We start from the raw sequence: 20,124 nt of genomic DNA on the forward strand, positions 1-20,124 counted from the left end.
TTTTGAAGTTAAAATGAGTTTATTAAACTTTTTTATTCATTGGAGCAGTCTAAATAGTTCTCTTTTATAGTCGGTAGATTTACAAATTTTAATAGAACTATATAAGTTCCCTGGAGTTGTTAGTTGAAATTAACCAATGTTATTTAAATCGGTGCTAGAAGATTCTTCCCAATATACTATCTCAAGAATATTTAAATGAGAGATCTTAAATTAAATGGCACAATTAATGTTTGGAGCTATATCTGTTTTCACAAATATTTCTGTACTCCTTATAATCATAATCAATGCTAAGTGAGATGAGACTATTTATAATAATAAATATGTAACTGTGCCATTATTTATTAAGATTAACTTTGGATGTTATCTCAAACACTGTTAATAATATTTGATTTTCCTTCTTAAAAATGAGTTTAGTATGTTAGATATTCTCATCACTCATAATATCAATTGACCACCTTACTTAGAGGTGCCATATAAGATCAGATCTTTAAGCTTCGAATGTTCCATTTTTGTTTAAAAAATATATTTAAGTAGGCCCTTTGTTCACTTATGCTTCTGAAGTGACGCTGGAGACTTGCTCCTTGAAGACACAAATCCAAAACGGTGCCCTATATTTCGCGTATCCTGTGGGATCCTATAAAACCATGTAACTTTCTGTAAGACTTTCACAGTTTTCAAAAGACACACCGAATGATCTTCAGTTGTGAAATATAGACATTACATTACCTTATATCTGTAAGATTGCTTTCTTTTCCCTTTTCCGTCTACCCCCAAGTCAATCACTAGTGACGCTTTGGTGTACAAGTTGGATACGCCTAATCATTTTGTATAAATATCTAAAGCTCCGAAATATAGTGTACTTTAATGTATTAGACCCACTTTGGGTGCTAAAATGTGTCCTTGGGTAGATGGAAATTGGGTATATCTGGGAGGCTGATATAACATAATTGGTCTCAGAGGGATTAAGATGGGGGTGAAAAAGAAACAGTACCAATAGCACCAGTCTTTATTATTCTATTGAGAATTGTGTTAGTGACCTAAAGCTATAACGCACAAAGAGCCCTATTGTTATTACCTGTACGTGACTGAACTTGATACGTAATTGGGTTATCGCCCTGACAACAATGACTGTTAACACTCTCTTCTTTTTAATATTTCTGGTACTAACTCATACGCTTTGATATTTCTTTGGAAATACATAGATCAATATATATTAGTGTATTAGTATTTTTCTCTACTTTATAGAAAACAAATATATTCATTATTTTCCATATGATTTTGTGATTTCATAGTCCTTTAGAAATGTTACAGAGAATTCATTTTATTCTAACTATATGCTTTTTCTCATTTAAATACCTCTGTATTGCTTTTTAAATTTCCCTTAAGCATCTGAATCAAGCAGTTTTTTCCTCTCTGATTTTGTAAAGGCTTTTGCATATTCAGTCCTCTATATTGCCTTAGTTTTATCTTGTCATATAAAACAATTAAAAAACTCCAAAGTACATTTTTTTACAAACATGTGTTAAGTAATGCAAACTAAATAAATTTTTTGACAAAACATATAAACCATGAAATGCTTCTTTACTTCTGTTTTTATCAAAGTTGTAATTATCTACTGATTTTGTCATTATTTTTGTAATTTGAAGGAATAAATGGAAAGCTAATTCCCTCAATTCAAACACAAAAATTTTTTTGAGCAGGTTGCCTAATGAGGTTATTAGAAATTGAAGCCTGACATACAGGAATATATAGAAAAGTCTGAAAGTTTTATTGTATGCACATACGTTTTCCTCAAATGTGGGTAATAATATAGTACTTAGAGTTTTTGTAGACTATTAGATAAATGTTAAAGGATTTTAACTTCTTTTCTTCCAGAGACTTCTAGGAAATTTTTTAAAATATGAAGACTAGCATTGAGAGAAATCTTTAAGATAAATTCCGCTTTCTGATTATTTAATGTCTGACTTTCTGATAGAAAAATCAGACTTTTTTTTATAATTCATCAAGTCACTATGTAAGTTTTTAGTCCAGCATAAAGAAATTGTTCCACGTTAAAATCCACCTACATTTTTATTTGTTTGGAGGGAGTTACTGTCACTTGAATGAATGAGTCAGGAGCACCTGGGGGGCTCAGTGGTTGAGCATCTATCTGCCTTTGGCTCAGGGTGTGACCCTGGGGTCCTGGGATGGAGTCCCGCATCGGGCTCCCTGCAGGGAGCCTGCTTCTCCCTCTGCCTATGTCCCTGCCTCTCTGTGTCTCTCATGAATAAATAAGTAAAATCTTTTTTAAAAAAAATCAATGAATCAGATTAGCAATGACATTAAAATTGTCACTCAAACTGTAACACGAATCTTAGTATTTTTGTGTCATCATTTAAATATATCTCTCATGGATAAAGTAGGCTTGTATCTCATTGTGATTTTGTAAAGCCCTAGAGAAAATTTTTGGGTTTGCTTTTTGATCCGAGTTGGCCTATGGAATACGAGGCAGATCTGTTAATTTAGAAACTAGATGAGCCAGTGTCAGAGCTAGCATTCTTTTGAGAATCAAATAATCTAAAACTGTCTTTGTCTATCTGGAAGGTCTCCCACCTTTGTGCAGAGGTGGCCATGAGGGAACTTGCAGACCACGTTAAGATTTTCCCCAGGCAGTAGAACACAGTAACTTTAAAAGCCTGGACTCTGAAACTAGACTGCTTCAGTTCAAATCCAGGCTGTCCTCTTCACTGCCTTTGTGACCTTGGGAATGTTAGTCTTCTGTCAAATGCCATAGTAGTGCCTGCCCCAGAGAGTCGTTATGAAGCCATGTAAAAATGTATAGAATTGTGCCTGATTCATGTTAAGAACTCAGTAAATAGCTGCTTTTAGGAAATGGTTTTCTCTCTGGTCCTAGAAATAGCATACGGTTAAAGCCTCAGAGTTACCTTCTAGAGTGTGAACACCTTACCATATAGAAGATGGAAACGTTCAGGGGACTGTATTCCAGTTTTTCACTGGAAGTCTAGAGAAACTAACTACTAGTTGTACGGAGCATCTACATCTAAGTACTGTGGCCTCTCGACGTGTCTACTGGCTGCAAAAAGTGACACCATGAGTAACCAAATGAATGTGTTATGTGTAGTTATTTAACAACTTAAAAGTTAGAATTTATCTGGCAAAGATGAACTTTTCCTCTTCCTCTACTTCATGACTTTTAAACTCTTTCTACTGTCTCTTAATGTTCCTGGTTTCTGATACCTGGGTGACAATTTTATCCTCCTGTTCATTGTAGCAGGAGCACAAATAAGCCTACCATGTAAAGTGATGCTGTACTTTGGTATACATTCAAAGAAGACAGGGTGAGGTGTGACCTTCTTTATCTAAACTTGAATTATCTGGTATGGCAAGAGAGCATTCATAGATCCAAATAAATTTGTATTTTTAAGCCAAATTATTAAAGTTAAAGGCATAAAACCTAGTCCATGGCTGTTTGGAACGTGAAAGTAATCGTTTTATGTTGTGATTGTTTTCCCTTTATATTGCCAAAGACTCTTGTAACTGATTTTTCCTGCACTACATCAACAAGTCTATTTAGATGTATCTTTAGGGCAACCAGTTGACTAACATATATCAAGGAAAACTGCAGCCTATGTAAATCTCCCATTTTGTGTAACAATCTGCCTTTTTTTCAAAAAGGATTTGAGATAATTTACAACAAAAGGTATGACTTGGGGCACTCGAGTGGCTCAGTTGGTTAAGCATCTGCCTTCAAATCACATCATGATCCCAGAGTCCTGGGGTGGAGCCCCGTGGCAGGCTCCCTGTTCAGCAGGGCATCTGTTTCTCCCTAACCCTCTGCCTCTCTGCCCACTTGGGTGTGCACGCACTCTGTCTCTCAAATAAATAAAATCTTAATTTTTTTTTTTTTTTAAATAAAAGGGATGCTTGGGTGGCTCAGTCAGCTAAGCATCTGCCTTCAGCTCAGGTCATGGTTCTAGGGTCCTGGGATCAAGCCTTGCTTCAGGCTCCCTGCTCAGTGGGGGGGTCTGCTTCTCCATCTCCCTCTGCCCCTCCCCCCTTCTCATGTTTGCACTCTCTCTCTCTGTCTCAAATAAATAAAATAATTTAAAAAATAAAGACGTGACTTAACAAGTCATTAAAATAGAAGTGGAAGTACAAATTCAGAACCGGCAGTGGAAGGGACCATAAGCACACCTATCTTACTGGCCAGCAGAGTTGTGGTGGTTGAGCTCTTCATCTAGTTATTGCTTCCTTTCTGTCAGGACTCCAAAGGAAACAGTAAGCAAATTGTTTTGGTCTTTCAGGAGGAAATACATCAGTTCCTGAGAGAAAACGAAATTTTCTCCCACTAAATTATAATAGAAATGTCTCCTATAAGGTTCTATGAGTAATGTACCAGGCAGGTCTTTAGTATAGCAACTACACAGAAAATAACTGTGTGATGTTTGATAAGAGCCAAAAGCAAGCATTAAAGCATGGTTTTGGACAGATGATTGGGCAGCTGGATAAAGCAGGTGCCCCCATGATGTAGCTTCTGGTGGCCTAATTTGATTGAAGGGTAGAGCTACGCTTATCCAGAGTTATAAAGATGAATCTTATCCTTTACAGGGTCTCCCCTAAATTTTCATTCTCTTAGCAGGAGTTTGATAGGAGCTACGTAGCACACCTTTCAGTTCCCTCTGAACATTCAGATTTTTCAATATCAAAACACCATTAACTATTCGACAAGGACCTAGAGTGATGAAGTCTAGTCTGCTCATTTGCTTAAGGGAAAACAAACAGCAAGCCAAGCTTCGACCCCGCCGATGAAAGCTGAGGCATCTCACCACGGTGTTCATCGGATGGAAGTCAGAGCAGCCTCTGAGTATTGGAATAAAGTACCTGAGAGGCAACCTCCTCTGCTCTGTGATGGCCACCGCTTAACTGGTATTTTCTGTCAATACCTAGTAATGCATCTCCCTGGATTAGAACTCCGATGATAACGTCAGACTAAGTGATATCCCTCTACGGTGGTAATGATGTGAAATTCAGCCAGTTAGTGTTATTGAGAAATCATTATGCGTGCAAAGCTGTATTAAACATCATGAGGAATTCAAACCAAAAGGCCAAGTTAGATAAAAGTAAGCGAGCTCTCAAAAATGGGAAGTGGAAAAGGCCTGCAATAAAGAATTATATGACTTGGATTCCAGTTCAGCTATCTCCATTAATTTTTTATTTATTATTATCTTTTATTTATTTTTTAAAGATTTTATTTATTTATTCATGAGAGACACACAAAGGCAGAGACACAGGCAGAGGAACTCAGTCCCGGGACTCCAGGATCACACCCTGAGCCAAAGGCAGATGCTCAACCGCTGAGCCACCCAGGTGTCCCTCTCCATTAATTTTTAAATTGGTTCTTAGTTTTTTTTTTCCCCTCTGTAAATTGAGATTGTTATGAGAGGTTACAATACTTTAAATATAAAAGGATATGGAAGATTTTGTAAAATATTAAATCCTATATAAATACAGGATTTTTTAAGATCCACAATGATTCCTGCCATTAGGTAAGACTAAATTAACAGACAAATATTTAAGAGAATCGTACAGTACAAAACTATGCTCAGGATAGGTTAATAGCTTTTCATAAAGCTGTCTCCTTTATCTTCATAATTTTGATATGGGTAGAGTCACAAAAAATTGTGACTTATTACAGAATTTAGTTATGGATACAGAATTAAACCCCAGATTCAGGAATTCACAGTTCCACCCAAATTGTACTGTGTCAATATCTCAAATGTGATACCTTCAAAACTTCGTGTCCCTGTTGCTCCTGCAAAGTCACTCTTCCTTTTTTGTTATCTATTTCTGTTAGTGGACATAGCGTCCTCTCACATACCCTGGTGAAAACTTCCAATGAACAATATTTCCTGCCTGAAATCTTAAAGGAACCTGATTGAACATTCTGCTGCCATGGCTCCCCTTTTGCTCTCACTATTCCAAGAAAATACGTACTGCAGTGCACCTTTAATGAGCTCTCCCTCCTGGTTTAAGTACTGATTTCCTGTTGCCTATATATCAATAGATTCTAAACTCCTTAAGCCTCTCCTTTATTTCACCTCAGTTTATCATTTCATCACTGTTGCTTGCTCCCCAGTCATGCAGGAGTACTAGCCATTGCTTTCACCCACCTCACACTTTCTGTGGCTCAGCACCTGCGCTCATTCTGTTATATCTGCTTAGAGTCTCCCCTACCCTTTTATATATCAAAATTGTGTTCATGCTCTGAAAACTTTAGCTCAGTTGCCACGACCATAAAACCTTTCCATATTCCGTCACTCAGAAGTGACCCATTCATTCTTCCATCTAACGTGGCAGTGAGCACTTACTGTTGATATCCTATCCATCCTCCAGGTCTTTCAGTTTAGTAGGAGAACACAGATATTAAATGAAGTACAATGAAGTGTTTTAAAGGCTTTAAAGTGCATGAACACCTGAAACTAATATAATGTTCATGTCAGTTACACCTCAAAAAAAAAAAAAAGATACGTGAAGGGTATGATGGAGGACAAATAGAAAATATTAAATTCTGGGGACACCTGGGTGGCTCAGTCAATGAAGCATCCAACTCATGATCTCAGCTCAGGTCTTGATCTCAGTGTCACGAGTTCAAGTCCCACATTGGGGTCCATGCTGGACGTGGAGCCTACTTAATTTCTGCATGGCAATACAGGTGTTAGGAAAGGCTTTATTTTTTTTTTTTTTTTTTTTTTTTTTTAGGAAAGGCTTTAGAGAATGAATAGATGAGAGGCCAGAGTACAGGATTTTGAGGCAGGCTTTAGAAGCAGAGAAGCAACATGTACAAAGGTTCAGGACAAAAACAGTTTGGTGGACACATACAACTGTGAGCTCTTTTTATGGGTAGAGTATAGAGTGGGGTTAGAGGGAGGAGGGCTTAGGGCTAAATGTGAGGCTGGAAAGGGAAGCAAGAGCCAGATGTTAGAAGTCCATAATAAACCAATGGTTAGGCTTCGTAGAGGACACTGGGGTGCATTGAAATGCTTAACATTGAAGTAGGGTCAGCTTGGCGATTAGTGGCAGTGCCAAGGAGATTGGAAGAAACTGGAGGTAAAACCGTTAGTTGGAAGATGATCCCTTGAGTGTAATCAGTGGACCCAGGGCAAGAAGAAATAGGAAACAGTAGGACTTGGTTGATTATTTATTGTTATTTATTTATTGTTAGGCCAGGGGAAGGAAGTATGAGGAAGTGTCTTGTATGAAATTTCAGATTTCTGGCTTGAGAAATCGAAGGCACTGCCAAGGTAGAACTGGTTTGGGGAGAAAAATAGTAAATTCTCAGTTCCGAACAAGTTTAATATGAAGTATTTGTAGGTAGATATGCTTAGAAGCCCGCGGAAATATGTCAGTAGAGCCCATGAAGAGGTCTGGCCTGAAACTACAGAGGTGTATGTGTTCCTCACCCTGTGTTGGTGGTTATTGAAGCTATGGGAATAAAGTTGTGTAGGGTAAGAAGGTGTAGAGGGAGAAGATAAAAGGGATATAGAAAGAAATGAACTGACAGTAGAGGGACTGCCAGAGGAAGATAAACCTACAAAGGAAGAAAAAGAAGTGGGGGGGAGAACCAATATGGTGTCTGAGAGGAGGAAGCAACTCCCAGGAAGGTTGTGATCAGAAGCATCAGCCGTGCGGAAAGGTTGGATAAGAGGCAGAAAATGAGTTTGTTAGATTTAGCAAGTGGGACATACTGCTAACCTTTGTCAAAGCGATTTCAGTGAGGTACCATTGGGGGGTGGAGGAGATGAAAAATGATTACAGTTGGCTTCAATAAGGAGATTAAGGAAGTTGATATAGTTAAGTATAGTATTTTGTTTTTTCCACCCCAAAAATTTTAGCTGTAGAGCAAATACATTAGATGGGGTAGTGGTTAGGAAGAGAGACTTGACTCTACTTACAGATTATGATGAAGGAATCAGCAGATGAGGAAAGGTTGAAAATACAGAAGAGGAATAACAGACTGTATAGTAATTCACTCATTAAATATTCGATCATAGCCAACTATATTTCAGCTACTGATGTATAATCTCTGGAGGAGTTTCCAGTGATAGAATTGAGAGTAGTAGGAAAAAAAAATACTCTTCTGATGCTGAGACAGAGATGATACGGACCAGATATGGATAGGTTGAGACGAGATACTGAGGGAAAGCTTAAACCTAACAGTGTTGATTTTTCTCTGTGAAGTAGGAGGCAAGGTCCTGGGTGGGAAAGAATTGAGGGCAGTGCCTGCAGATTAGTGAAGGTTGAGATTAGCCATTGTGGGAAATGGAGTTTATCAGGCCAACCATCTGGATTGCAGAACAGCCTTTAAGGTCCAACAGCAGTTAGAACCAAGAATCTGGGACCTCCAGACTATACGGAGTCTGCGATTTTCTCCTGCGGTCCTTCACATCCTGGTAGAGAAGCAAAGAAAACAATTGTCAGGGTTGATATTGTGAAAAGACAAAGGAAAAAAAAAAAAAAAAAAAAAAAGGGAAAAAAAAAAAAAAAAAAAAAAAAAAAAAAGACAAAGGATTATTAATAGTGCTGCCAAATAAGTGGTTAAAGGCTTGTGCTATGAGGTCTAGTCTGGAAATGGATGACGTAAGTCCAGAAACAGAAGATTGACCAGGAGGGAAAGGTATTGGAAGTGGCATCAAATGAAGGCACATCCATACTAGGTAGGGGACAGATGTGAGACTCTTGGAACGACCGGAACTTGTGCCATTTCTTACGTGACACAGGACATTGGAAGACATAAGCTGTGCCCCTGGGAGGCAGAGACTAAAATGGAAGGCAAGTGAAGATCAAGGAAGGCCAGGTAGTCAAGGTGTTTGTTTTGGATTGAGGATCCAAGTGGGCATCGCGGTGACCAAAAGTGTAGTCGCAGTCGTTGGGATGAGGAATACTGTCAGCTGGGTGTCCTCAGTGCATGAGGTAGAAGCACTCAGAATTAAAGAGGTGGAAGGAAAAAGAGGGAAGTAAGGGTTGTCTCTTCTGGGTGGCCACCCAGCGTCTTTTTGCCTCTCTCTTACAAATCCCTCTTGAGCTACCTGTTGCTTCGTAGTTTGTAATATTCTTAGTTATATGATCTCCTCATTCTCACATTTATTTCTTTGTTTTTTTTTTATTTTTTTAAAATTTATTTATGGTAGTCACACAGAGAGAGAGAGAGGCAGAGACACAGGCAGAGGGAGAAGCAGGCTCCATGCACCGGGAGCCCAACGTGGGACTCGATCCCGGGTCTCCAGGATCGCGCCCTGGGCCAAAGGCAGGCGCTAAACCGCTGCGCCACCCAGGGATCCCCATTTATTTCTTTGTTTGTCTTTCTTCCCCCGCTAGATTGTAAGCTGTACAAAGTCAGGTTCCGTGTATATCTCGTTTCTTGCTTTATCCTGACCACCTAATAAAGTGCTTGGCACACAATAAATGCTCAATAAGATTTTATTGAATGAATGAATGAATGAATGAATGGAGACAGGAGAACCAGAAAGAAAGGTCAGAAATGTCAGGAAGGAAAACGAGTCATTCTCTCACTTCCCATCCTGGACAATAGGCCTTCCCTTCTGCATTGGTTCTTTTCCCTGATTTACCCTCAATGTCCTCAGATGCCAGCATGATGTTTCTACTCAAGATGAGTGCAGATCACTACTCAAGCATATTTTAATTTTATGGGACCTTATTTTCATATTTTATTAATTTGTTTATTATGTAACAGTTTAGGAAAAATTTATCAATAGGTTATTTGATTCATAAATACCCTGAGGTATGCATATTTTATATTGTGTATGATTTTATACTATACGACGTGTTAGAAAACTCTTTGGAAAAGGTGAATCTTTATGACAAAATGAACTACATTTCAGATGGAAATTGAACCACGTAAGAAGGAGGGAGATAAAGCAAACGTACCGCTCCGGCTCCGTCTACTGTAGGGTTCCTGATTGTCCCATCAGTCGCCCAGAAGCAGTCCTGAAGGAGGAAGGAAATTAGCCGCGGCCCAGCTGCCGTCCCCACTGCTTCTCCCTTTACCGAATTCTTTCCTTGCCGCCCTCTTTGTTACAGCTGGTTCTCATCTTCCACTTTGGAGAGCCACAGAACCTTCGTCTCTTCAACTAAATTCACCTCCATCTATCTTTCATCTTCGTAACTTTTCTTCTCCGGGCAGGAGAACTTGAGGACCATTTGCTACAGTAGGTTGGAAGGTTTCACCCAATTCTGACCTATTAGGCTGGAAAGATCAGGTTTCTGGTCCGGGTTGAAGGATGTGGTGGTTTTATTCAGTCAAAATTGCCCTTACGTCTACCAGTACACTGGTTAAATAGAATTTTTGTACCACAGTTCTATTTTTCTGTCATTTTTCTGCTGCTTTTGTCATTTTTGTCTCTGAACAAAATATCTGACAAGTAGGTGACCTGTTAGAACACATTACCTCTTAAATAGAAGCGTCATTATAAATGCTTTTCCTGCTGTTTTCTTTATCGTGTATAATTGGATATATTTGTTTTTATTTTAATGGATAAAATGCCAACCTCTTTCTGATTTAAATTTCTCTTAGGTCGCCATAATAAATAAGTGCCTTGGGTATTGCTCTACCCCTTTAGGATTTTTAATGCTATCGTCTGCTGCATTCCAAGGAATATAAATTGAAATCCTCAGACCCTCTCTGTGGGTGTAACATTTCCATTAACATTTACTACACACTAATAACTGGCCAGAAAGAATCAATGCAAGTTTTCAAAATATCTAAATTATTCCTCATGACATACTCACAGAGCAAAAGGATCTTAGCTCCTCCTCTGGATTTGGCTTATCATCTGTGAAAGACCACGTACAGTGTTATAAGAAGAGACGTAGTTTCGTAAACTGATGGCAGTTGGAATCGAGAATGAAATCAGATGGAAGGATGTATTTCTTTAATTTATTGAAGTGTGCTTATTTTCTTTGATGTAAGTAAGTAAACGTCAGCTCTCTCATCTATAAAGTGAAGAGACTAATACTGCTTCATGCAGTTGAGGATGAGAATACTACTCATAATTTACCTTGCTTAGAATTTATTATTCTTACTTTAGAAGAGTGCTTTTTAATATGAAATTAATTTAAAAATTTTATATTTATATAAAATGGTTTATGATAAGGGCATATGATAATTATTTTACCCTATGCCTCATATGAAGTTAGATCTATAGATATATAGTCTGTAATTATGAGAATGTAAACTTATAATCAAGGCTAATGTAGTACATTCTAGATCACATAAATGTGTATATATCTGCAGTTAACGTGGAGCCTTAGAGTTAAAAACCCGTTGTCCTTCATGACTGCTACCTTCTGATAAATTTCTTTGAAAAATAGTAAAATCATTTTATTCTTTTTTTTTAAAAGACCTTTTAGTTTATTTATTCATGAGACCCACACTAAGAGAGAGTCAGAGACACAGGCAGAGGGAGAAGCAGGCTCTTCACAGGGAGCCCGATGCGGAACTCGATCCCGGGTCCCAGGATCGTGACCTGAGCCAAAGGCAGATGCTCAACCACTGAGCCCCCCAGGTGCCCCAGTAAAATCATTTTAACGCCTCTGATTGTAGACAGTACTTTTTGCTTGATGTTAATACTCCCCAATGACTATACATACTTTTAGACTTTTCAACTAATTGTAAAATCATTGATAGCAGTCAGATATATTCTTTTTTTTTAAGTTTTTTCATTTCAATATAGGTAATATACGGTGTTGTATTAGGTTCAGGTGTGCAATATAGTGATTCAACAATTCTCTCCCTTACTCAGTGCTCATGATTAGAGCAGTTTTTAATCCTTGTCACTGATTTTGCCCATTCCCCACCCACCTCCCTGTCCGTGTTCTTACAGAGTTTATTTCTTGTTTTTTTTTTTTTTCTTTTCCTTTAACTGGAATTGTTTTTAAAAGCATCTGTGTTTTCTTTCTCTGTAGCTACGACAGTTAGTGAACATGTGCATCAACCCAGATCCAGAGAAGCGACCAGACATTGCCTATGTTTATGACGTAGCAAAGAGGATGCACGCGTGCACTGCAAGCAGCTAGATTCATGGAAGATCATGAAGAACGTAACCAAAATTATTTAAAGTATTTTTGTGCAAATCATACCTCCCCATTTTTGTCTGGGTGTTAAGATGAATATTTCAGAGCTAATGTGCTTTGAATCCTTAACCAGTTTTCATAGAAGCTTCATTTTGTACCAGTCTAAGTCACCTTCTTGCAAACCCCAAATGACTTTGGATAGTCACTTTGCATGTTAGGAGAGTAAATGAAACTTAATGGTTTTTAATGGCTAACGGTTTTTAGAATTATTCAGATTTTTTTTTTTCTGATAAATTGTGTTCAGATAAGACTTTCAGTGCCAAAAATTGAAAGTGCAGCTTGGCACTCAAGACAGACTTGTAACGTGAGGAAGAGTATCTGAACATGTGACTTGTTTGCTTTTTCGTCATTTATGGACATTTGAGATTAGCACAATTGTGAACTTTTGTGATTTTTTTTTTAAGTTTGAAGTCTGTGTTTTAGTACTTAGCATTGTAGCTTTGAAATATAATTCTTAAGATAAATATAGATAAACTATTTGAGAAACACTTAAAATTGTTAGCTTATACATTCAAAATGCAACTATTAAATGTGAAAAAAATTGGGGGACTAAATGTGAGTCAGACACTGAAGAGTTCTTTGCTTTATTTTGTTCTGTTTTAATATCTTTGATATTCTCTCTGCATTAAAATGGTATAAATGAATCCATTTAAAAAGTGGTTAAGGATTTGTTTGGCTGGTGTGATAGTAATTTTGAAAGTTGCACATTGCCCGAGGCTTCTTTTGTGTTTTTATTATTGTTTGTACATTTGAAAAAAATCTTTGAATAATCTTGCAGTACTATATTTCGAGTTCTTTATAAATTTAAATTCTCTTCATAATTGTACACTATAGTGTAAGCATATGTTTTTATTCATAGATTTTATTGAAGTTCTGATTGGTCCCCTTCAGAAAATTTTTTGTGTTCTTCCAATTGCTTTCTTATTTATATTGTATGTGCATTTTATCCATTTTGTTTCAGATTTTCTGAGAACATTTACCCTTTAAAGAAATATTTGGTATACCAACACTTTTCCTGGATTAAACCCATTTTTTTTTTAAACTTTTTAAAATTTGGGCTACCCTGTTTGCGTGTCATTTTGTCTTGTTAGGGAGGAAGAAAGGATGTGTGTTGTGCTGTACCTGTGAATGTTGACACAGTTTCGATTCATTTGACAAGGTTGTAATTTTAGAATATGTTTAAAGCAATGAAAACTGGCCATTACCACAGCCAGAGTTTTTATGAGATTAACATTTCTGTTGAGAAGCTTTTAAGCCAAGTACTGTATTCATGCATGAAGATGACAGAGATGGTAACGCTTCATTTAGTTTAAGGTAATGGGCAGAGTTTAGTAAATGCTGTTATGGAGATATGTTTTCCATGAATGCCTTCATGTGAGTGGTGACCAGTTCTTCACAGAATTGTGAAAGCCAAAAGGCCGACTGGCAGTCACCGTTCAAGGATGCCATGCCACCTATAACCCAACCTTGGGATGGATAATCCTGTCAACGTGGAAACCTCATGTTCGGAGAATACCTACCGTTAGCTGATTTAACTGCTGGGGTTTTTTTTTCCCCCCTTTATAAGTATTTTTCTTACAATCATTTGAATACTTTCAAGTCATTTGTAAACTTAAAAAATGGTTTATTAAGGGAAAAAGCATAAACTTTTTTTCTTTTTCAAAATGTAATCAGTTATGATATCTGAAGGGTAACTTTATCCTGGGATAGACAAAGGACACCTGGGTGGTCCTTTAAATGAGGGCTGGATGGATGCATTGTGTGATTTTTAGTTACAGCTTTTACACTGAGCATCCATAGATTTGTCTCCTGAAGTATGAGTAAGTAGAATTATTTTTGTTAAAATAGTGTCATGTTCATTTTATTGTAATACAGTTGAAGAGGAAATTGTTTTGTAGTTGGAACAGATAGTCCCCTTTTTCTTGCAGTCTTTAAAAATACATGAATCTAAAATTCATTAGCTTAACCCCTCACAGTGACTTTTAAGCAAAGATTTAAGCTTTTCTTTTCAGTGAGTCTCTCTGCTAGAAGGAAATAGCTGGGAAGAATTTAATGATCAGGGAAATCCATTATTATTTTCTAAATGTGGAAACTTTCTGTTTTGGATATTGTATCTTTTTCTTATCTAAGTGTTCATATTTTTTCCTGAAGAAACCACTGTGTAAACAATAAATTTTAATTTTGAATGAGATCATTTCAAAAAATTATGAGGATAATTAGTTTTAATTTTTATACTCACCTATAAATATTCTCTTTATATTCCTGTTTATAAGTAAATTTTGTACTGATTAAGAAAAACATTTGAATTGAGTGGAGAAACAGTAAAATGAAAGGTACATCTGATTCTAAACCTTATTTAGATATTGGTACCAGTTCCCCAGAGGAAAATGTGGGGTAACTTTGTTTTGTATGTTGAGGTTTAGGAATGGTGGATGAAGGGTATCCCTGTATAAATAAAGTGCTCAACAATGTGCAATGATTGTAAATTTAGTAAGATATTACGGCCATTTCATGAATGCTTTTACCATTCTACATAGTACCTATCACAAAACACCTTTCTTGTATCAATATACTTCAGGTGTTACTGTTAACATTTACATGATATTTATTTTAACCAAAATGTTATTCATATTAAATGTTTTTTTCTTTAAAATGAATGTATTATGTTTATAACCCACAAATGCATAATTATCCTATGCCTCATATTTCAATAGTACTGTAATATGGACTTCTTTTGTGAAATACTTTTATTTTGTTATGCTTCCAATACACATACTAAGAAAGATTCTGTTGTTAGCTTTGAAAATTGTATAATATCCTAATATAAATAAAAACATAAAAATAAAAAATGGTTACAATAACATTTTATGTATCTGTGATCCCCCCCCCCCCCCCCCCCGCCAGAGTTTGCCATTGTTTGTTTCACTTAACATGTAACCTACAGAAGAAACATTTCTTGTTCATTTCCGTGACTTTACCATTTTGGGAGAAGCCTAAGAATTGAAGCCTTTGAGGGTGATCGTGGAGCTCAGACAGATACTAAGAAGTAGTTTTATAAATATGCATTAAAGTAGGGTACATCTTCATAGGTCCCTACTCTCTTCAGTACATCATTATCTGTCTTTGAATAAGAAAAGTTTTCTCAAATTATAAAATTATGAGTTTAAAGTTTAGGCGGCAGAGTCCATTCCTCTCACCTTACTTAATATGCTGCAGACAATATTAGAAATAGTTTGCAGCTACCCTGTCGGTAGTCTCTCAACTTACTCTTTTCCACATAAAAAGTGAAAATTACTTTCTGTATCTGGAAATGTTGAGGCTAAAGGATCTTTATGGCGTAAAATCCTCCAGGCTGATGGTAAAATGATCCTTTCACATCAGGATCACATTTCCAAATAGACTGTGGTGAAGATCACACGGATTTTGTAACCTGTGACTTGTAAAGAACCTTTAGTCTGATTATGTGTATATGGGCACACTCACATAATTGTATAGTAATAGTAAATTTTAGCCACAAGAGAGTGTTTGACTGGTTATAAATTTTATCTCAAAAGTATGTTTGTTAATTAGAAAAGTCAGTACTGGGCATATATGTTTAATGTATTATTAATTGGTGCAGCTATATTTACCACCGAATTGGTGCAAAAGGATGACAACTGCAATGAAACCCTTAATCAAAAAACTTCCATGGACTTGTTACATTATCTATTTTTAATTACATGTAAGTCTCTAATACAATTAATGACGAACTAAAACGACTCATCAGATTAATTATCAGAAAGATGTGAAAGTTTACAATGTGTATTTTATCTCTGAGAACTTCATTTGAAGGAGTTTCTGGTTTTCTTACCCATTTCTTGTTCACTTGGGTCTCTAATTTTAAACCTTAGGAGATAAGAATAAAATAAAAGGAAATTTTAAAGTTAGGCTTTGTGACCAGGAGTTTTTAAAAGTAAATTGTTTTCAACATGTTACAACGCATAAAGATAATCTTTTTCCGCTCCTTTCTAGACCCATAGTCCCAAGGATAATTTCTCTAGTCCTTACTTTTTCAAGTGTAAAGTAGGAGTATAAATTCCTAACTCTACAAAGGAATTATGATGCCTTTTATATAAAGGTCTGGATGTGATGCCTGGTACCAGGTGGGTTGCTTGTTCAATGTAGCTATTACAGTGTTGTAATGTAGAAAATACGCGAACGTCTTCTCTGGCTGTAGCGCCTATTTTTGCCTTGTTTTGCTGCGCTGGTTTCTTAAAGACCCGGAGCTCTTCTCAGGGCTTAGATAGCTCTCCCTTTGGCATCAATCAGTCAGTCAATCCTACCAATCTCTCATGACTGACATAAAATATGCTTTTTCAGGAGCCACCCAGACTGCATCCTGTACTTTGCCTTTGGGCACTTACCCATAGGTAACCAAATGATTACCTGTGTGATTCTTCATTTACTTTCAGTCTCCTCGCTAGAGCCTAAACTCTAGATGGACAAGTACTTCTGTTTTATTCAGTGTGATATGCCCCACTTAACACAATGCTCCAACTGTAGTTTCTCAACTTATTTGTTGAATTGATAATGAACATTGTAATGCTGTCAATGGAGCTGAGCACTTCATGGGGACCATGCATAGTAGATGGAAAAACAGCAGAAATCTGGAGAGGTGAGGGCCAGTAAGGGGGTAGGAGAAGCAAACAAGCTGAACTAGAAGAAATATTTTAAGTTAAAAGTTGCCATAAATTACAAAGAAGTTGAAGATAGTAAGGATTGACACGTGGCTCCTGGACTTAATGAGGAGGTCATGGTAATACAGGTTCAGTAGGAGACTGGAGTGGAAGGCAAATTTGGGTAAAAATAGGAAGGACGATGGCATATGAAGGAAAAATAGATGGCAACCAGAGGTAATCTAGCTCAAGTTTTAAGATAAAGTGAACATAAGATGGTTTAAAGATTAGGAGAAGTAGCACATAGAAAAGAAACTGAAGATACTGGACAAGGAGTACAGAAGGTAAGAAAAAAAGAGGTCCACGGAAAGTGTGTATCCACTAAGCTCACAAATGTTTGTTGTGTATCCTCATATATTAGACCTTATATGTTGTCTTGAGCAAAATATTTGTTTTCATGGATTTAAAATCCGGTCAGGAAGAAATAACATTTCTGGAAATCTAAATATATAAAAGCAAATTGTTATGAGTGCTGTGGAGGAAAAGAGACACTGAAGAGGTGACATTGAAGTGAAATGACCTAAAGGATGAAAAGGAGTCCGCCAAAGAACCAACACAGGGAAGAGCCTGCTGCCGAGGAAGAATGTGGGAAGTAGCTGGGCCATCTGAGAAGCAACAGATGAGAGTGGGTAAGTCGGGATGGAGTAATGCGAGGTAGATTTAGAGATTTAGAGATGTATTTTCTCCATATTTGCAATAATCAGTAATATAAGGGTAATAATAAAGCCATGTGATGGTAATCAGCAATATAAAAATTTCATAATAGGAATTATAAAACACTTAGAAATAATTGATCAAGAAACACGTAGAACCTGTATGAAAGAAATTATAAAAATCTTGTTGAAGAACGTCAGGCAAAAACTGAACGAATAGGAAAAGATGCTGTGATCCAGATGGGAAGATGCATATAAAAATCAAGTACTCTATAATTTAGTAATGTAGTATCTCCCTGAATCTCACCTTTTTTGGGAACCAGATAAAATGATGTCAAAGATCATATGGAAAAAAAATGAATATATGAAAATAACCAAGAATATCTAAAATAGGCTGTTTGACTTATCAAGGATTAAAATTTACCTTAAAGGTACTTTAAGCAAGCAGTGCAGTGTTGGCAGAGGCACAAGGCAATAGGATGAATGGTGGAACAAAACAAGAAGGTCAAACACACAAGTATGACGGGAACTTGTTATATGAAAGAGGATTGGTTAAAGGACTGACTCTTGCTTTCGGCTCAGGTCATCATCTCAGGGTCCTGGGTTTGAGCCCAGTGTCGGGCTCCAAAGCAGTGTCTGCTTAGCGGAGAGTCTGCTGGAGATTCTCTGCCTCTGCCCCTACCCTCCGCCCACACCTCACATGTACCTTTTCTCTCTCTCTAAAATAAATCTTTAAAAATAAACTATATGGGTGTATATGTTTGCATACGATCATTTGAACGTGGAGAAAGGTGAGGAAGCACACAGACTAGACTAAGTTGCCAGCGTTGGTTATTACCATGTGAGAGGTGGATGACAAAGATAGTTAAGCCAATATGGTTAAATTCTTCAAACCTCTTTATATTTTTCTTTTCTTCAGTACAAAAGCATGAGCATTTTTTCCTCCTTAAAATAACCTTTACCTTATGTTGAGTCTGAACCTCTTTTTTAAAAAAACTTTTTAATTTGCAAATAATTTCAAACCTAGAGAAAAATTGCAAGATTAGTACAAAGAACTCCTTTAGAATTCTTCCCCTGGGTTTTTCAGATGTTAAGACTTTGCCACCCTTGCTTTATTATTGTTTCTTTTTAAATCCTTATATAGATTTTTTTTTCTGAGCCTATCTGAAAAGAAGTTGCAAATATGGTGCCTCGTACCCCCAAATCTCTGAGTGTTGCTTTCCTAAAAAAAATGGCCCTCTTCTACATAAACACGGGGCAACCATAATAATCAGGAAAGTAATATTAATTCATCACTATTATCTAACCTACAAATCACATTCAAATTTCAACCAATTGCTCTTTACAGCAAAAATTACTAAGTTTTCCTCCAGGATATAAGCAGTAAGTGTTGCATTTAGTTGTCATGTCTCTTTAGTCACCTTCCGTGGGGAACACTTCCTCAGTCTATTCTTTATCTTTCATGACCTTGACATTTTTTTCGGATACAAACCAGTTATCTTGTAGAATGACCTTCAGTTCGGGTTTGCCAGATGTTTGCTCATGAAATGGAATATTACTGCCGCGAGGCTGAGTTGATCTGCATACAACATGTCAGGAAGCAAGAATGTCAATCTGTCCATTATCGTTGGTGCGAACTTTGATCACTTAAGCTGGTGACCTTAATCATAAAGCTTTTGTTTCTTCCTTTGTAATTAACAGTATGTAGTAGGTAGGTATTTTGAGAATATGTAAATACCATGTTTTTCAACAAACTTTTGTCCACTAATTTTAGCATCCCCTGATTATTCTTGCCTGTTTTAATTATTACTTTGATGGTTGCCAGATGATGGCTTTCCAAATGTCATTCCTTTTACATTTATTAGTTCCCGTGCTTCTGTAAGGAGTAACTTTTCCCTCCAAATCAGTTTTGTATTCCTTTATCAATTTTTAACTCTTATCTGACAATGAGAAACCTGGCTCACATGATCAATATATGCTCATTCCCACTCTTTGAAACCAGTCTCCTGATCCTACCAACTGTCTCCTTGGCTCAGGCTGCCTTCTTGGCCCAGAGCTCCTTACCTCCTCCTTCACCCGCGTGAAAGTGGCGTCACAGTAATGACTGGAGTAGAAGACAGTCTGAGGGCCTGTGAGGCTGGAAATCGAAGTACTAGTCAGAGTACTTTCCTCCTTGCCATAGGCCACCATTCAGCGAGAATCCAGAGTTGGCTACACTAAGGGGTGGGTCACTTTGATTTGCAAGGGATTCGGCTGCATGGAATTCTTTGAAAAACTGTAGTGTGGGACAGTTGAGTGGCTCAGTGGTTGGGCATCTGCCTGGGCTCAGGTTGTGATCCCAGGGTCCTGGGATCGAGTCCCTCATTGGGCTCCCCGCAGGGAAGCTGCTTCTCCCTCTGCCTATGTCTCTCCCTCTCTCTCTGTGTCTCTCATGAATAAATAAAATCTTGAAGAAAAAAAAAGACTGGAAGTTTGATATCATTACCCCCATTTAGCAGTTGAGGAAATTGAGGCCTACACAGGATAAAGGGTTTTCCCAAGGTCACTGCATCAGTTATTTTAGTTCTTTTGCTCTAAGTCTCATACTCTCATGTTAACTACAGAGG

General features: G+C 37.2%; 1 protein-coding gene across 9 annotated transcripts in view; it reads left to right on the plus strand.

Moving 5' to 3' along the window:
- The window catches only part of NEK7 (NIMA related kinase 7), a 157,412-nt gene extending 142,605 nt beyond the window's left edge, over window positions 1-14,807 (plus strand). For all 9 annotated transcript variants that reach the window (XR_012033320.1, XM_072831304.1, XM_072831309.1 and 6 more), the window contains one exon: window positions 11,983-14,807. Coding sequence is in view for 8 of the 9 variants with exons in the window: in XM_072831304.1 (XP_072687405.1) it covers window positions 11,983-12,093 (111 nt within the window). In the remaining variant the exon portion in view is untranslated. The remainder of the gene's footprint in view (window positions 1-11,982) is intronic.
- The last annotated feature ends 5,317 nt before the right edge of the window (window positions 14,808-20,124 follow it).

Source organism: Canis lupus, chromosome 6 (genome assembly GCF_048164855.1).
Source record: "Canis lupus baileyi chromosome 6, mCanLup2.hap1, whole genome shotgun sequence".
Lineage (NCBI taxonomy): Eukaryota > Metazoa > Chordata > Mammalia > Carnivora > Canidae > Canis > Canis lupus.